This window comes from Myotis lucifugus, unplaced genomic scaffold (genome assembly GCF_000147115.1).
Source record: "Myotis lucifugus unplaced genomic scaffold, Myoluc2.0 scaffold_365, whole genome shotgun sequence".
NCBI lineage: Eukaryota > Metazoa > Chordata > Mammalia > Chiroptera > Vespertilionidae > Myotis > Myotis lucifugus.
In genome coordinates, this window is record NW_005871413.1 from 598,404 (window position 1) to 615,283 (window position 16,880).

Below are 16,880 nucleotides of genomic sequence, written 5' to 3' on the forward strand. Positions count from 1 at the left end.
TATATTATGCATTTGGGAAACTTTCCATTTTAAAGTCAGTTCCATTGGCAGATCAGTGTGTTTCTGCACGTGAATATTCAAAACTCCTTTTAATGTGATGCAGTGTAGGAATTCACATAGTCTGCAGTGTAAATAATCATTTGAATTTTGTAAGATGTAGGGTGAGATTAAACTTTCATGAAATCATTTCTTAAATGTAGAGATTTCTAACGTACCTATAAAATTTAAATATGCTCAATTGGGCAATCATTCTTATTATTATTATCACTTTTAAATATATTTTCATTGAATCCAAAGAGGAAGGGAGAGGGAGAGAGATGGTAACATCAATGATGAGTATCATTGATTGCATGCCTCCTACATGCCCCTCAAGAAGGATGGCGTCCGTAACCTGAGCCTATGCCCTTGACTGGAATCAAACCCAGGTTCCTTCAGTCTACTTGCCAAAGCTCTATCCACTGAGCCAATTCAGCTAGTGCTTTCATTATTATTTTTATTCATTATATTTTTTTTAATTCAGCGAGGCAGGGAGATGAAGAGAGAGAGGCAAACATCAGTGATGAGAGAGAATCATTGACTGGCTGCCTCCTGCATTCCTCACACTGGAGACTGATTGTGAGCCTGGGGCTTGTGCCCTGATGGGGCATGGAACCGTCCTTCTGGTTCAAACTTTGAGACTCAGCCATTGAACCATGCTTGCTGGCCAATTTGACAATCTTTTTTGTTGTTGTTAATTTATTTTATTGATTTTTTTTTCAGAGAGAAAGGGAGAGGGATAGAGAGTTAGAAACATCGATGAGAGGGAAACATCAATCAGCTGCCTATTGCACACCCCCTACTGAGGTTGTGCCCACAATCAAGGTACATGCTCTTGACCGGAATTGAACCTGGGACCCGACAGTCCGCAGGCCGACACTCTATCCACTGTGCCAAACTGGTTAGGGCTGGCAATCTTTTAAAAAAGGATTCATTCTTCTTCATCTGATAATTATTATTTTGTATTTAATTTTGTGTATTATTTTAATAAATTAGGAGAGCTTTTGTTATACAACCATCTTGGTTTAGTGAGTATCATGAAATGATTCTTATGGAACAGTGTACATGTTTAATGAAATTAAAACTGTCAGTAAAAGCCTATCTATCTCTCATTACTACCAGAGTACACATAATGGAGACAGAAGTTATCAATGGAATGAACATTGGAAAAGTTTTAAGCGAGAGTCATATCTTAATCATTGGAGAAGTGAACTTGCAGAGGACCATTATGAAAGTGGAAGAGTCTGTGACCCAAAGTCCAATCACAAAATACATGAGGTTATTCCTATTGTGGAGAAGACACACAAAGGAAGTCAATTTGTCCTGTCTTTTTATCAGTCATCAAATTACACTGAAGAAGAGAATATTCATACTAGGAAGGAAGCTTACAAATGGAATCATTGCGGTATAATCTCCAGTCAAATAGTCAATACAAATAAAGTGGAAAAAATCCATAGTGGAAAAAAACCTTATAGATGTAAAGATTCTAGTAAAACATCTAATTGCCCTTCAGGTTGTATGGTACATCAGAAAATTCATACTGGACTGAAGCCTTACAAATGTAAAGCATGTGGCAAAGCGGTTAGATGTCATTCATCTCTTATTGTACATAAGGGAAGAATTCATACTATTGCAAAATTTTACAAACTCAGGGAAAATGGAAAAGCCGTTAGTCAGTCCTCAGGACATACTCAACATCATAGAAATCACATGGGAGAAAAGTTTTATAAATGTTCAGAATGTGACAAAACTTTTAGCTGGCCCTCAAAACTTAGTATTCATCAGAGAGTTCATAGTGGAGAGAAGCCGTATAAATGTAGAGAATGTGGCAAAGCCTTCACTGCTTTATCAACACTTACTAACCATCAGAGAGTTCACACAGGAGAGAAGCCGTATAAATGTGGAGAATGTGGCAAAGCCTTTAGCTATTCCTCCGCTTTTAATAGACATCGGAGAATTCATACAGGAGAGAAGCCTTATAAATGTAGAGAATGTGGCAAAGCCTTTAGACTGTTCTCACAGCTTACTACACATCAGAGCGTTCATAGTGAAGAGAAGCCTTATAATTGTGGAGAATGTAGCAAAGCCTTTAGCGATCCCTCTGCTCTGAATAGACATCAGAGAATTCATACAAGAGAGAAGCGTTATAAATGTAGAGAATGTGGCAAAGCCTTCACTGATTTATCAAACCTTACTAACCATCAGAGAGTTCACACAGGAGAGAAGCCGTATAAATGTAGAGAATGTGGCAAAGCCTTCAGCGAAACTTCATCCTGTACTAAGCATCAGAGAGTTCATACTGGAGAGAAGCCGTATAAATGTAGAGAATGTGGCAAAGCCTTCAGCGAAACTTCATCCCGTACTAAGCATCAGAGAGTTCATACTGGAGAGAAGCCTTACAAATGTAGAGAATGTGGCAAAGCCTTTAGACAGCGCTCACACCTTACTAGGCATCAGAGAGTTCATACTGGAGAGAAGCCTTATAAATGTAGAGAATGTGGCAAAGCCTTTAGACAGATCTCAAACCTTACTACGCATCAGAGAGTTCATAGTGAAGAGAAGCCTTAGAAATGTAGAGAATGTGGCATAGCCTTTGGACGGATCTCACACCTTACTACTCATCAGAGAGTTCATACTGGAGAAAAGCCTTATAATTGTGGAGAATCTGGCAAAGCCTTTAAGCGATTCCTCCGCTCTTAATAGACATCAGAGAGTTCATACTGGAGAGAACCCTTATAAATGTAGAGAATGTGGCAAAGCCTTTAGCGAGTCTGGATCCCTTAATCAACATCAGATAGTTCTTACTGGTGATAAGTCTTTCAAATGTAGAGAATGTGACAAAGGATTCAGTTTGGCTTTATCCCTTAGTCACCATCAGAGAATTCATACTGGAGAAAAGCCTTATAAATGTCATGAATGTGGCAAAGCCTTTACCCATTACTCATCCCTTAATCGTCATCACAGTATTCATACTGGAGAGAAGCCTTATAAGTGTACAGAATATGTCAAAGCCTTTAGACCAGCCGGGGGGTAACTACGGCCTGCGGGCCGAATCCGGCCCTTTGAAATGAATAAAACCAAAAAAAAAAAAAAAAAAGACCGTACCCTTTTATGTAATGATGTTTACTTTGAATTTATATTAGTTCACACAAACACTCCATCCATGCTTTTGTTCCGGCCCTCCGGTCCAGTTTAAGAACCCATTGGGGCCCTCGAGTCAAAAAATTTGCCCACCCCTGCTTTAGACGGTTCTCACACCTCACTACACATCAGAGAACTCATACTGGCGAGAAGCCTTATAAGTGTAATGAATGTGGCAAAGACGTTCGTGATATCTCATACTTTGCTAAGCATCAGAGAATTCATACTGGACAGAAGCCTTATAAATGTAATGAATGTGGCAAAGCTTTTACCTATTACTCATCTCTTAAGCGTCATCAGAGAATTCATACTGGTGAGAAGACTTACATATGCAGAGACTGGAAAATCCTTTGGCACCTCTTCTTCCCTTGCTTCTCATCAGAGAGTTCACACTGGAGAGAAGCCTCATAAATGTAAAGAATGTGGCAAATCCTTTGGAAGCTCCTCAGAACTTACTAAGCATCAGAGTTCACAGTGGAGAGAAGCCTTATACATGTAGACAATGTGGCAAATCCTTCACTACCTCATCAAAACTGACTTACCACCAGAGAGTTCATACTGGAGAGAAGCCTTATAAATGTAACGAATGTGGCAAAGCCTTTAGGCAGTCCTCATCCTTTAATTTTCATCAGAGTGTTCACCAAAGAGTGTAGCTTTATAAATGTTGAGAATGTAACAGCATTTTCTCAGGGTTCCTGCCTTATTGTACAGCAGAGATCATACATGATAGAAGTCTTACAGATGTGTGGAGTGTTATAAGTCCTTGACCAGCTGTGAGAACTTACTGAACATCACAGAATGGATACTGGGACAAAGCCTTATGAATGTAAAAAATGTAGACCAAAACTTTAAAAGGCATTCATCTCTTATTGTACCTGAGAGACTTTATACTAAAGAAAGTCATTGCAAATGTATACTTTGGGCTGCAGCCTTTACTCACTGCTAAAAATTTACTGAACATCAGAGATTTTACAATGGTGGAAAGCCTTATACTATTGAAAATGTGAGAAAGCCTTTAACCTGTGGTCTAACCTACTCAACATTTTATGAATCATTCTAAAGAAACACAGCAGTAATTTAAGTTTTCATTTAAGGATCTAGGCTTCAATGGTTGAAGCTACATTGAGAATGATAAAACAAGGTCTTACAAATTATCAGGCATATCTCAAAGTGTATATCCTCATTTATATCTCATACAACATATCATTATTACTGGATTGAAGTCCAGCAGATATAAAGAATGTGACAAAGCTTCCTCACTGTGCAAACCTTACCTGACATGAGAATTCATACTTGGGAGAAACAATACAAATTTAAACAGTGTCCTAAAGTCTTTCATCAGCATCTGTAGCTTATTCCTCACATTGGTATTTATTCTAGGGGGAAACTTTAAAACTAAAGAATGTGGGAAATCATATAGTTGGACCTACAGCCCCAGTCTTTTTTTTTTTTAAATATATTTTATTGATTTTTCACAGAGAGGAAGGGAGAGAGATAGAGAGTTAGAAACATCGACCAGCTGCCTCCTGCACATCCCCCACCGGGGATATGCCCGCAACCAAGGTACATGCCCTTGACCGGAATCGAACTTGGGACCTTTCAGTTCGCAGGCTGACGCTCTATCCACTGAGCCAAACCGGTTTTGGCGTACAGCCCCAGTCTTATCAGGGATTGCAATTGGGTAGAAATTCTACATTCATGATATAGGAGGAAGGACTTTTGTTTAAAATGTACAGTTTATAAAACTCCAAGTAACTTATGCCTTAACAGATTTTAAATATATAAAAACGTTACCCAAGTATGTAATTGATTATGAATTTTAAAGCATCAATGAATTCACACTGGATAGGTAGCCAAAATGCCTTTCAGGAATTGCTCTAAATTAGTACACCCAGTGTATTTTAAACTTTAAATGTAGTTAGTAAATATTGGTATACTTGAATATATCAAAGGAATTGATGTTTCCATATTACAGTTACTTAGAGTGTTATTTATATTGAAATCATTTGAAGTATTTTGAAAAGGAAATATTGTGATTCTGTTCCCATATCACTCGGTGCTGCTGTGTTTTATTCCTGGTGTATGTGTGAAATTATGGGGTTGATTGTTTCTGCCTTAAAGATCTGTGAGCTGTTGTATACTATATGGACTTTACTTGTGTACTTTCTCATGGAATATTGTGTACATGGTAAGGGACACTATTTTCTTCTATTAGAGAATAATCCTATTGAATAAATCTTTTAAAATAGTTCTCGAGTTTTGTAAATTATGTCTTCAAAGTTACTTCCTTTTCTGTGCCACTGTGTTGAGCTGAAAACTTTTTGAGAGCATGTCAATTTGTGGTTGTGACATTTAGGTGGCCAGACCTACCTTCAGGACAGTGCTGTCTGTGTAATAGATTTTCCATAATTAAGAGGTATATTGCAATACCAGTGACGTTGTTGTACCCAGGATGCAGAATCAGCATGAACTCTGAACCTGGAGAGAGGACACCTTTCTCAGGCTGCATTGCTAACTGAACTCAGAAAAATTAATTCTATTTCTTTCATTTCTCATTCCCAGTTCCTCTGGTTTTTCACTTTGTCTTCTAAGCTGCCATTCCTTTGGCAGTGGTGGAACTACAGCATGTAAAGCTTCCTGTCCCTCATCAGCCTTTCAAGTCTCTGTACCTTCCACTCAGTAGTTTGGAATTTACAATGCAGTGACTGACATCAGAATGTGGCGAATATTTTGCTTGATATTCATGAAGTAGATAGCCCATGTTTGGGGTTCTCATGCTGACACCTATAGTTTTTAATATGAATATGAAGTTTTGGAATACCACAAATTGGCATCTGTGTACTTTGTAATTGGAATGATTTTTCTTGTCCTGATTTTCATTGGAAACCTTAAGAATTTCTCATTGTTATCTCGTTAACTTTTTTTTAAATATATTTTATTGATTTTTTACAGAGAGGAAGGGAGAGAGATAGTTAGAAACATCTATGAGAGAGAAACATCGATCAGCTGCCTCCTGCACACCTCCTACAGGGGATGTGCCCACAACCCAGGTACATGCCTTGACCGGAATCGAACCTGGGACCTTTCAGGCCCCAGGCTGACGCTCTATCCACTGAGCCAAACCAGTTTCAGCCCATTAACTTCTTTATTGGGGTAATTAACCCATGTTATACTGGTTTTATTCTCACTTTTTTAAATATGTTTTTTAATTATTTTAGAGAGAAAGGGAGAGGGAGCGAGATAGAAACATAAATGATGAGAGAATCTATTCTCTCTTGAATGTAGCCTAATGTTTGTCATTTCTAGAGGAACCACAGATACCATGGATGCTTTGCAGTTCAAACCTTTTGTTATTTTGGATGCAAAGTTGTTTTTTTTAATATTCACAGCCTGACCAGAGGTATGTCCATTGGCTTTATCTGTCCCTAGAGTTTTTGAAGCCATCACTATACATTCCAGGGATAGCAGGTAAGCAGAGATTGAAATGAAAGCTGCACAGTTACTGTCCAGTGTCCAGGGCTGAATTTACAAGGTGGTAAACATCAGTTCCATTTGTGAGTATAAACAAGTCATCTTTTCAAAGAACAGTTTCGACAGCTGCCATTTTGTAAAGCGTGACTTGGCAGCTGCCAGCTGGCCACGTGGCTTGCAGCTCCCCTGGGCGCTGCCATCTTGAAACAGCAAAGGCCAACCTCTCCCTTTGAATTAGCCAGTCTCGAAAGACTGTGCCTGAGCTCCAATCAAGAGCAAAGGACAGGTCACCTGCGTCAGGGATTATACAGTTGAGCACACCACCTGTTTGGTTTGCATCTGCTTCCAGACGATGTGTGTGCACCTTCTATGTAGAAGTAAAGATGTTTGCCTTGCTGCCTGGCTCCCGAGTATGTTTTGTGTTCTTCCAGGACCCCTGAATTTGTGGGCTCACCTTATTTCTAACTCTATGCATGTGCCCACCTAAAGGACAAAGTCATTGCAGAAACAAGATGTTCAATATTCTTCTACTATACTTTCTGACATACCCATGGAGCATTCGTAAGGATATGTATGTGATGATATTTTATGACTAAGATTCATCTGAACCAGGGGCTTTATGAATTTGTTCCGTTACAGGACATACTAATTGTACCAGTTAATGTGGATTTTGTAATCAAAGAAAACACGACAATTTCAAGAGAAATAGCAGAAGTGCTTTACTCAAGGTAATGTCCATTGTGAGCTACTGATTTTCCCCATCTTTCAGGGAATTTGGGGATACCATACCAATAGAACTTTCCTTGTTTTGAGGCAAACCATTCAGAGACTCAATTTTCCACTTTGTACGTTTTGAAGTGCTGCTCAGAAAGTGCATGTGCCATCTATCAGAAAAGTGGTAATCTGAAAGAGCAAGGTCTAGTTCAGGGGTGGGCAACCCCTGGCACGTGTGCCAAATATGGCATGCCAGTAACTTTTGCTGGCTTGCGATACCCTCTCTTATAATCTTTCCTTTACAATTTTTTTGAACATTTGAATGACTTAAATGTTAAATTACAAGGAACTGACAAGACACTTGATATTATGTTTGGTTACATAAAGGCTTTTGAAAAGAAACTGGAAGTCTTTAAGAGGGATGGGGATGGTGAGCGATTTAGTTATTTCCCAAACCTCAAGAGGCACATCAAAGACCTCCCAAAAGATGACAGAACAGACTGTCAAAGCCTTCAAAAGCTGTTTTTAACCCTTTTCGGTCCAACATGGAGGCTGACTCGCCAGACCAGGTGCTAGGAGCAGGTCCAACCTCAAGCTGAGGTCAAGTGAGACAGTTAACTTCAACATTGAATCCCGTCAATTAATTTGGACCAGACTGTTTGAATTCCAAAACTAAAATTGGACCGCAAAGGGTTAAACATCATCGAGTCAACTATCGAGCAGCTCTCTAGATTTGCGTAATTCAGAGAACTGGAAGAGCCAGCAAAGCTCATGAGATTTCCGGACAGCATGAAACTGGAGGAACTAAACTTAGAAATGTTTTCATGGATAGACATGGCTGACTTTGAAATGCAGTTGATTGTGTTTCAGAGTAGCTCAATTTGGAAGCAGAAATTTATTGACCTTAGAGTTGACTTGGAAATCATTAAAAAAAAGCAATTAGAGACAGGAGTACCAGAGAGAAGTGTTTACGAACTATTCAGGACTTGGAATGCCATTCCAGAAAATTTTCTCTTTAAAAAACTTTGCAACAGCGTTACTCTCCATGTTTTCATCCACATACTCTTGTGAATCTTTGTTCTCAGTGATGAATTTTGTTAAGACTCGTAATAGGAGTAGCCTGACGGATGAAAGTAGTAGCTTTTACATACCTCTGAAGGTCCCACTAATTATATCAAACAGAGTCATAAAGTTTTCTCTCGGACTATCAGTGTACATGTATACATTAAAAAATAAATGTATTTTGCCCTAACCAGTTTGGCTCAGTGGATAGAGCGTCGGCCTGTGGACTGAAAGGTCCCAGGTTCGATTCCGGTCAAGGGCATGTACCTTGGTTGCGGGCACATCTCCAGTAGGAGGTGTGCAGGAGGCAGCTGATCGATGTTTCTAACTCTCTATCCCTCTCCCTTCCTCTCTGTAAAAAATCAATAAAATATATATTAAAAAAATGTATTTTTCATCATCATATACTGTGTTTTTGTCGCTCGAATAAATTTTATTATTTCCTCAAGGTTCTTCACATACATACACTTTAAGAGATATCAAATAGGCATAACATGTTCTCAAAAAATTAGGTTTGGCACACAAAAGAATTTTGAGTCAGAGATTTTGCTGGTTTTCACACACACTCACAAAAATTTTGCCCACCCCTGGTCTAGTGTATACAGCAGGTGGTTCAATATTTCCCAGGCAAGATCTTTTTTTTTTTTTAGGTTAGTGTTGTAGCAACTGTATTTCAAAGTTCACCAAACCTATATTCTGGTTTATTTCATATCCTGGTTAAAGGTTGACATCCCATGCTAGGCCACAGCTTCCTGACTGGCCCACTTTTATTTGCCTCCACTGATGTCACTGTCGCTGTCAATGCTGCTGTCACAGGCCGGCAAGTGTCCCAGGGCTTCCTTTTGCTCCTGGCTGAGTGCAAAGTCAGCCATCACTCTCTGTGTGAGGCCCTCACAAACAGGCAAGCTGAAGGCACTCGCCCGCTTCACTATCTCAATGGCCTGGGCAGGACTCTTGGATGCTTTTGCACTGTCCATAAACTCATTCAGCAGCTGGCTTCGAGGGATCTTATTCTTCCTGAACAGCCCCAGCATTTTCCTGACAAGTTTCACAGTTAGTCTGAATGTTGCTGGAGAGAACTGCTGCGGTGTGTCTCTAGGCAGCTAGAAGACAGGGTGCACTAGCGTGTGACCTCGTTCCTCTCTAGGCAAGATCTTTTAACTCATTGAGTACCCCATAGAAATCTCTAAGACAGACAGAAACCAAGACATCATCCAGAACCACAGGAAGGCTGGCTGAGTGGAAATTCTACAACTAGAAGGAGAGAAAAGCATACAGAGACTCAGAGGAGGTGCGGTGCTGAAATAAAATACAAAGGTGCGGAGGTGCATGTGGAGAGGGCTGGTGGCTGAGGACACGGTTGTCTTTTTCAATCAGGAGGGAGTCTCAAGCTCTGTGCTCCAGTTCCGGGTGAGTCTCTGGGGACCCAGATTCATACAGGAAAAACGGGACTCTCTGGCATTGGTTGGAACTCGAGGGCAGCTTTCTCTCGGAGTTGCTCCCAGCAATTGCCGGGACACTGAGAAGTGGGGCCTCTGAGAGCAGGACTGAGAGCAGCCATAACTGCTCGCTCCTTCCTGTTGATCCCCTGGGACCCCGCCCAAGCCATGCACTGAGGCTTTTGCATATGAAAGGCCTGGCCCTTTATAATCTGAAAATTACTTAACAAACTGCAGCTGGCCTAAGGCACCAGGGCAACTTGTATTGCTTCACAACTGGCTTCTGCTGAGTAGCCTCAGGCAGAGGCTAGATTAGCACCTCCTTAGAGATCCAGGAGCCAGTTCTCCCACTGCAGAAACAGCTGATTCTCACAGCCAATTGGCCTGGAGGTCAATTCCCCCCAGTTTTACCTACAACAATCAAGGCTTAACTACAAGAAGACTGTGCACAAAGCCCACAAGGGGTTGCACCAAGAGTGTCTACCTCAGGTAATTGGGGAGGCTGAGCCACTGGGCCCTATAGGACACTTAGCACAGAAAGCCACTCTATCGACACAGCGAAGCATAAAAAATGCCGAGACAAAGAAAAAGGATACAAATGACAGAAATGGAGGAAAGCAAACTACTGGATATAGAGTTCAAAACCACACTTTTAAGGTTTTTCAAGAATTTTCTAGAAAGTGCCAAACTTAATGAGACCCTCAAGAAATCTATTAAGACCCTCGGCGTTGTGATAAAGGACCAACTAGAAATTAAGCATACACTTACTGAAATAAAGAATATTATAGAGACTCCCAACAGCAGAACAGAGGATCGCAAGAATCAAGTCAAAGATTTGAAATACAAAGAAGCAAAAAAACACCCAACCGGAAAAGCAAGATGAAAAAGAATCCAAAAATACGAAGATAATGTAAGGAGCCTCTGGGTCAGCTTCAAGTGTACCAACATCCACCTATGAATGAGGACAGTGGGGGGGTGGGGGGGTGGTTTGAGGGCGGAGAGTGGAAGGGGAACCAGGTAGAGGGGAGCCATGGGGGAAAAAGAGGAACAACTGTAATAATCTGAACAGTAAAGATTTAATTTTTTAAAAAAAGAAAAGCAAAAAACAAAAAAGTAATCTCTAAGACATACGCCAGGGACCGCATTAATTAAACAATTAAAGTTCCTAGTACTTTTTTAACGAATGGTACTGCGTAAAACATTTTCCTCTATGAAGAGGGACCAAACAAAATTTACATAAGTGTCTAGATTCGCTCCTTTTTCCATGGGCAGCACAAACTCTGCATGCTCTCATAGGAAATTTTTTCTTTCCACTCACTAGAATACACGTAGGTTCATGCTGCTTCATATCACCTGACAACCTTTTGGGTGGATCTTTACGAGGTGCTCTCCTTGGACCCCCAGGGGAAGGGCTGGACAGATTTGTCTCTAGTTCTGGAGAGCCTTCATTATTGTCATCCGTTATCCAGTCTCTCGCCACCGATAGCAGAAACTGTTTATACTTCATTTTTGCTTGTGGATTGAGGACGTTGTACACTCTAAATGCATTGAAAAGTCCACAGTTTATAAGGTACAGCACTGTGGACTGTGCCATGCCAGCACGGCCAAGGGTGTCTCTGAGTGGGGGGCGGGGTGTGAAAGGATTAAGGAAAGACACACAAGAGAATGAAAGCTGGGTCTCGGGGGGACGCTGCTCCCTGAAGAGGAGACAAGGCCAGCTCCCACAAGCTGTGTCTTTATTTTATAGCAGATGGCACGAGGCAAAGTAGGGGCGTGATCACTTTGTTTACAGCATTCTCGTGAGTTTCAGCCTCACTCAACTACATGTACCCGAACTCTATCACCAGGCACGTGATAGAGTTCAAATAGTGATTTGATATGTATGATACCATACATATGTATGATACCATACATATCAAATCGCATATATATCAACATATGTGTAACTCCGTCTATTGAAAAAATTTGCATTATTAACCGGTACACCTAGTACTATGAAATCTAGATCATTCAAAGAATTCAATCCTGTCTAGACAGTAGTTTCATATTCTCATACTTTAGTGAGCAATGTTGAGGAGGTTTATTGATACAAAATACACATAAGATTTTTTTTTTCTTCAGATGGCCATTAGGAAAATAGATGAAGCAGACCCTGTCCCTTGGGTTAGATGGCATTCTGTCTTCATTTTGTTCAGAATGCATATTCTGCTTTGGAGTGGAAAGTTCTAAATCTGAGATTTCAATCTTTTTATCTCAGGGCACACATGAACTAGTTACTGAAATTCAGTGGTCCATCAAAGTATGTATTTTACCAATCTACAGAAAAAAGTCTGATTTTGATCCATGCACACCACACAGCTATTATTGTGTTGGCTGTTGTCACCTATTTTATTCAGCAATCTTTGGGTAATGTAGTCTGTGCTGTTGACTAAGCAGCCAGGTGTTGCTTGTTCTAAAAATTCTTGCAGCACACCAGTTTGCCCGTGTGACACTCCGGTTGATAATCTCTGCGGTAAACATAGCAAATCCTGGGGCGGGTGAGGAGAGGTTAAGGGGGAAATGGGAGACATAATATAATACTTGAAACAATAACGAATTTGAATTTTTTAAAAAGGCATGTAAAATTCATCTTGTCTAATGATTCATTTAAGATCACTTTTTTCTTACTGATTTATTTGTCTGGGAAATCTATCCCTTAATGTCAATGGGAAGTTAAAGTTCCCTCCTATGATTGAATTAATTTGAAAATGCCAATAACTACCTATCAATAATGACGTACAATATAAATGATTTAACTGCTTCAACCAGAAGACACAGGGTAGCTGAATGGATAGGAGAACAAGACCCTTAACATATGCTGTTTACATAAGGCCAAGGCTGTTTCTTCTATCAGCATTTTCCCTCCATAGGTTCCTGTGTATTTGTGCACATTAATATATCACTACATATGTAATCTCTTATTTCCTGGTTTCTGTAGAGCTGCCATGGCATCCATCCAGTTGGGACACCTAAGCAATTTTTAGTGACCAACCTGGATGATAGTCCAGAGCAGGCATCCTCAAATTACGGTCCGCGGGCCACATGCAGCCCGCCGAAAACATTTTCCGGCCCGCCGGGTGCTTTTGCTTCCACAGTGTGCATAGGAATTTGTTCATAGTTTTATTTTTTAACTATAGTCCGGCCCTCCAATGGTCTGAGGGACAGTGAACTGGCCCCATGTTTAAAAAGTTTGAGGAACTCAGGTGCAGAGCCTACTTGCAGGCTCCAGTCCATGTGTGAATAGACACCCCTCAAAGTGATCACCTCACCAAAGCCTGTGGCTGAGTTCCATGTTACTGCCTCATGGAGAGACGTGTAGTAAGTATGTTCATTTCATTATGTGAACATAAAAGCAAACAGTAAAACTAGCTTTCAAATGTTTACTAGCATAATTTAAACCCTTGAAATAAAATAGAATTTAAAACTTAAAATATACAAGTTAATATTCATTATTCTGTTGAGTGTGAAAATTCTGAAGATGGAGCTGGTAGATTTTGCATCAACCAGATCTCATCTGTATGTTCCACAGCCATTTGTAAAAGCTTATTTCAAATACAAGTCCTCCTGGTTTTCTCAGAAATAATTTGAGTTTTGAAAAATTTAAAGTATTTTTATTTTACTATGTTACAGTTTTATTATTTTTATATATTTTTTTAATTTTTAAAAATTTTTTATTGAATGCAGAGAGGAAGGGAAAGGAAGAGACAGAAACATCAATGATGAGAGTGAATCATGGATCTCCTGCCTTCTGCATACCTCAAACTGGGCATAGAGCCCTCAACTGGGGCATATTCCCTGACCAGGAATGGAACCCTGACTTCCTGGTTCATAGTTCTATGCTCTACCACTGAGCCATGCCATCTGGCATAAATAAATGGTTATGCTGAGATGAATTGAATATTTTGGAGATACATTGCTATAGGACAAAAAAACCACACAAACAAAACAAAAAAAGCAAAGCTCCCAGGACTCAGCTTACTCCCACTCATATCTATTCACTACACAGAGAATGGCCTGCTGTTTGTCTATAGGTGAAATCTTTCTCACTGAAACATACTTCATACTGGATGTTCACTAACATATTGTGGTGAAAATTATTGTGGGTATAGAGGGAGATGTAATTATTGGATATTTGATCAAGTTTTACTCCTTTATGGGGTTACATTACAGAGAATGTACCACCACACAAAATGATCCCTTGTTTATTTTTGAGCCCTGGATGTGCCACAACATGGGCTCAAACTCAGAATCCTGGCACATTGAGAGGGCACTCCAACCAGCAAAGTTACTCCTTGGCTAGGACAAAATTAATGAATCTTTTTGTTGTGAATCCTCACCTGAAGCTATTTTTCCATTGAATTTTAGAGAAAGTGAAAGGAAGGGGGACAGACACAGAGATTAACGTCAGTGTGAGAGAGACACCTCTATTGGTAGCCTCCTATATGGACCAGGGGTCCAGCCTGCAAGGTAGGTACATCCCCTTTACCGGAATCAAAGCCAGGACCCTCTGTCCAAGAGCCAATGATGTATCCACTGAGTGACACCAGCTAGGGCCAGGATTAATGATTTGTGAGCTAAAAATATATTCCAATATCCTTTTCAGTGTATATATTTGACAAGTTTGTTATCCATACGTGACAGATACTTGAGAAATAGAAAACAAAAAATTGGGGGTAGGGGGGTCAACAAAATAGGTTATAATTGTAAAAAGTAAACTATCTGGCCTGTCCAGTGTTATTTAGAGGATGAGCATTGACCTATGAACCAGGAGGTCTGATTACATTCCTGGTCAGGGCACATGCCCAGGTTTCCCCTTCAATCCTCAATAGGAGGCATGCAGGAGTAGGTGCAACATTGATTCTCTCTCATCATTGATGTTTCTTTCTCTCTCCCTTCCTCTCTGAAATCAATACAATACCCGAAAAAGTGAATGTAGGTTCTCTTTAAAATCCTTATCCAAGCATATTATTACCATTGATCTTAGAGAGAGTGGGAGGGACAGTGGGTAGAGAGAGAGAAACATTGATATGAGAGAGACACATCAATTGGTTGCCTTCCTCAGGCACACAGGGCAGGCTGGAGACCAAACCTTCCACCCAGGTTCCAGACCTGACTGGGAATCAAATCTGTGACCTTCTAATGGGAGGGACGACACTCTAACCATTGAGAAACACCTGCTGAGCTGTAGATTCTCTTTGAAGGGACATATGATAAATTTGAAATTATATTGTATGAGATATGACTGACAAATATATCACCATGTAAGGAAGTTTATCTTGAAGGTCTTTCTAACCCTGTCCCATTTGGCTCATTTGTTTGCCTGTAGTGCCCTCCACCAAAAGGTTGCGGGTTTGATTCCTGGACTTGCAAATGTCGGATTGTGGATGCGATCCCAGAGCTGTTCAGAGCGCTTTTGGAAGTAACCAATGGATGTTTGTCTTGCACATGGATGTTTCTCTCCATCTCTCCCTTCCTCTCTAAATTTAATTTTTTAAAAAAACTTTAGCCCTAACCGGTTTGGCTCAGCGGATAGAGCGTCAGCCTGCGGACTCAAGGGTCCCAGGTTCAATTCCGGTCAAGGGCATGTACCTTGGTTGCGGGCACATCCCCAGTAGGAGATATGCAGGAGGCAGCTGATCGATGTTTCTCTCTCATCGATGTTTCTAACTCTCTATCTCTCTCCCTTCCTCTCTGTAAAAAATCAATAAAATATATATATTTTTAAAGTGCTTACATGAATTCCAATTGCACTCATGTTCCTGGGTTCAAGCCCCTCCCCACCTCCAGCCCTTCCCTGAGATCCCATTTCCTACAGAGTTGCTTCAGCCTCACTATCAACATCTGCACGCATGGCCCAGGGGAAGGTTGGGGCAAATTAGCTCCTGACATAACCCTCTGCAACTGTTATTTTCCAACACACCTGGAAATCTTTCTGAATGCTCTTATAATATACTAGATGCCCTGTGCACAATTCGTACTCAGGTGGGGTCCGTGGCCTGGCGGTGATCGGGACTGATCAGGGCCATCTTGCCCAGGCAGGGGGAGGGACTGCAGGAGGCTGGCTGTGGGAACACACTGACCACCAGGGGGCAGATTCTGCATTGAGTGTCTGGCCCATGGTGGTCAGTTCACATCATGGTGACTGTTCCTTAGGTCAACCAGTCATAATGGTCACTTAGGCTTTTATATATATAGATTTGAAGCGAAATTTGTGAGTCACTGACTTCCAAACTTTATCATTGGGAATGGAGAGGGATGTTGACAAGCAGACATCACTGCCAGAGAGTGTTTCATTCCATGTTAAATTTTAAGGAGGAAATCCACAGGAATGTGTGAAATTTGGAGATCACTTTTTTAACAGATCATTTCTGGAGGTTGTATTTGTTCCTGTGGATTGTATACTCTCTCACAGAGAAGGTTCCTGTTTGATGCAGGGAAGGCTTCATCAGGGTTTCTGTCAGGGCATTCCCCTCCGTTCCATTGATGTATGGATCTGTTTTAAAACAGGATCACACCCACTTGGTTACTCTTGCTTTGTAAAATGTTTTTCAGGGTAAAATGAATCTTCCAACTTTTCTATATTTGAAGTGTTTTGGCTGTCTCACATCTCTTTGGCTGTCTGCAGCCAGCATTGCCTTGGAAATTTGATAGGTAATCTATTTATTCTGTAGAACACAGAATATTAAGGAATGTCTCAATTTATTTGTATCTGCTTTCTTTAGCATAGTGTCATTTCAGTGTAGAAGCCTTTCACTGTTTTTGTAGAATGGGTTGGTCTTTAGGTATTCGTCTCTTAGTTATATGTGGTGTGTTTTCTGGCTTTGGGTGGCAATACTGAGGGTTGATATTTGATTGGCCTAAAGTGATTTAATACTTATATAGGTTAAACATAATCCTCTGGTGTGATTACTGTAAATTACAGGTTTCTACACAGGTCATGTCTTGAAAGTAAATAAAGTTTCAAAAATCTCTAGGGAA

General features: G+C 40.5%; 1 protein-coding gene across 1 annotated transcript; it reads left to right on the plus strand.

Annotated features, from left to right (window-relative positions):
• Positions 1-1,629: 1,629 nt before the first annotated feature.
• On the plus strand, positions 1,630-3,989 carry LOC111828439 (zinc finger protein 836-like). Its single transcript, XM_023764981.1, is given in 5 exon segments — positions 1,630-2,715; positions 2,717-3,066; positions 3,282-3,509; positions 3,511-3,642; positions 3,644-3,989. Coding segments are annotated over 5 exon segments (1,866 nt in total). The 5' UTR covers positions 1,630-1,746; the 3' UTR covers positions 3,831-3,989.
• Positions 3,990-16,880: the final 12,891 nt, after the last annotated feature.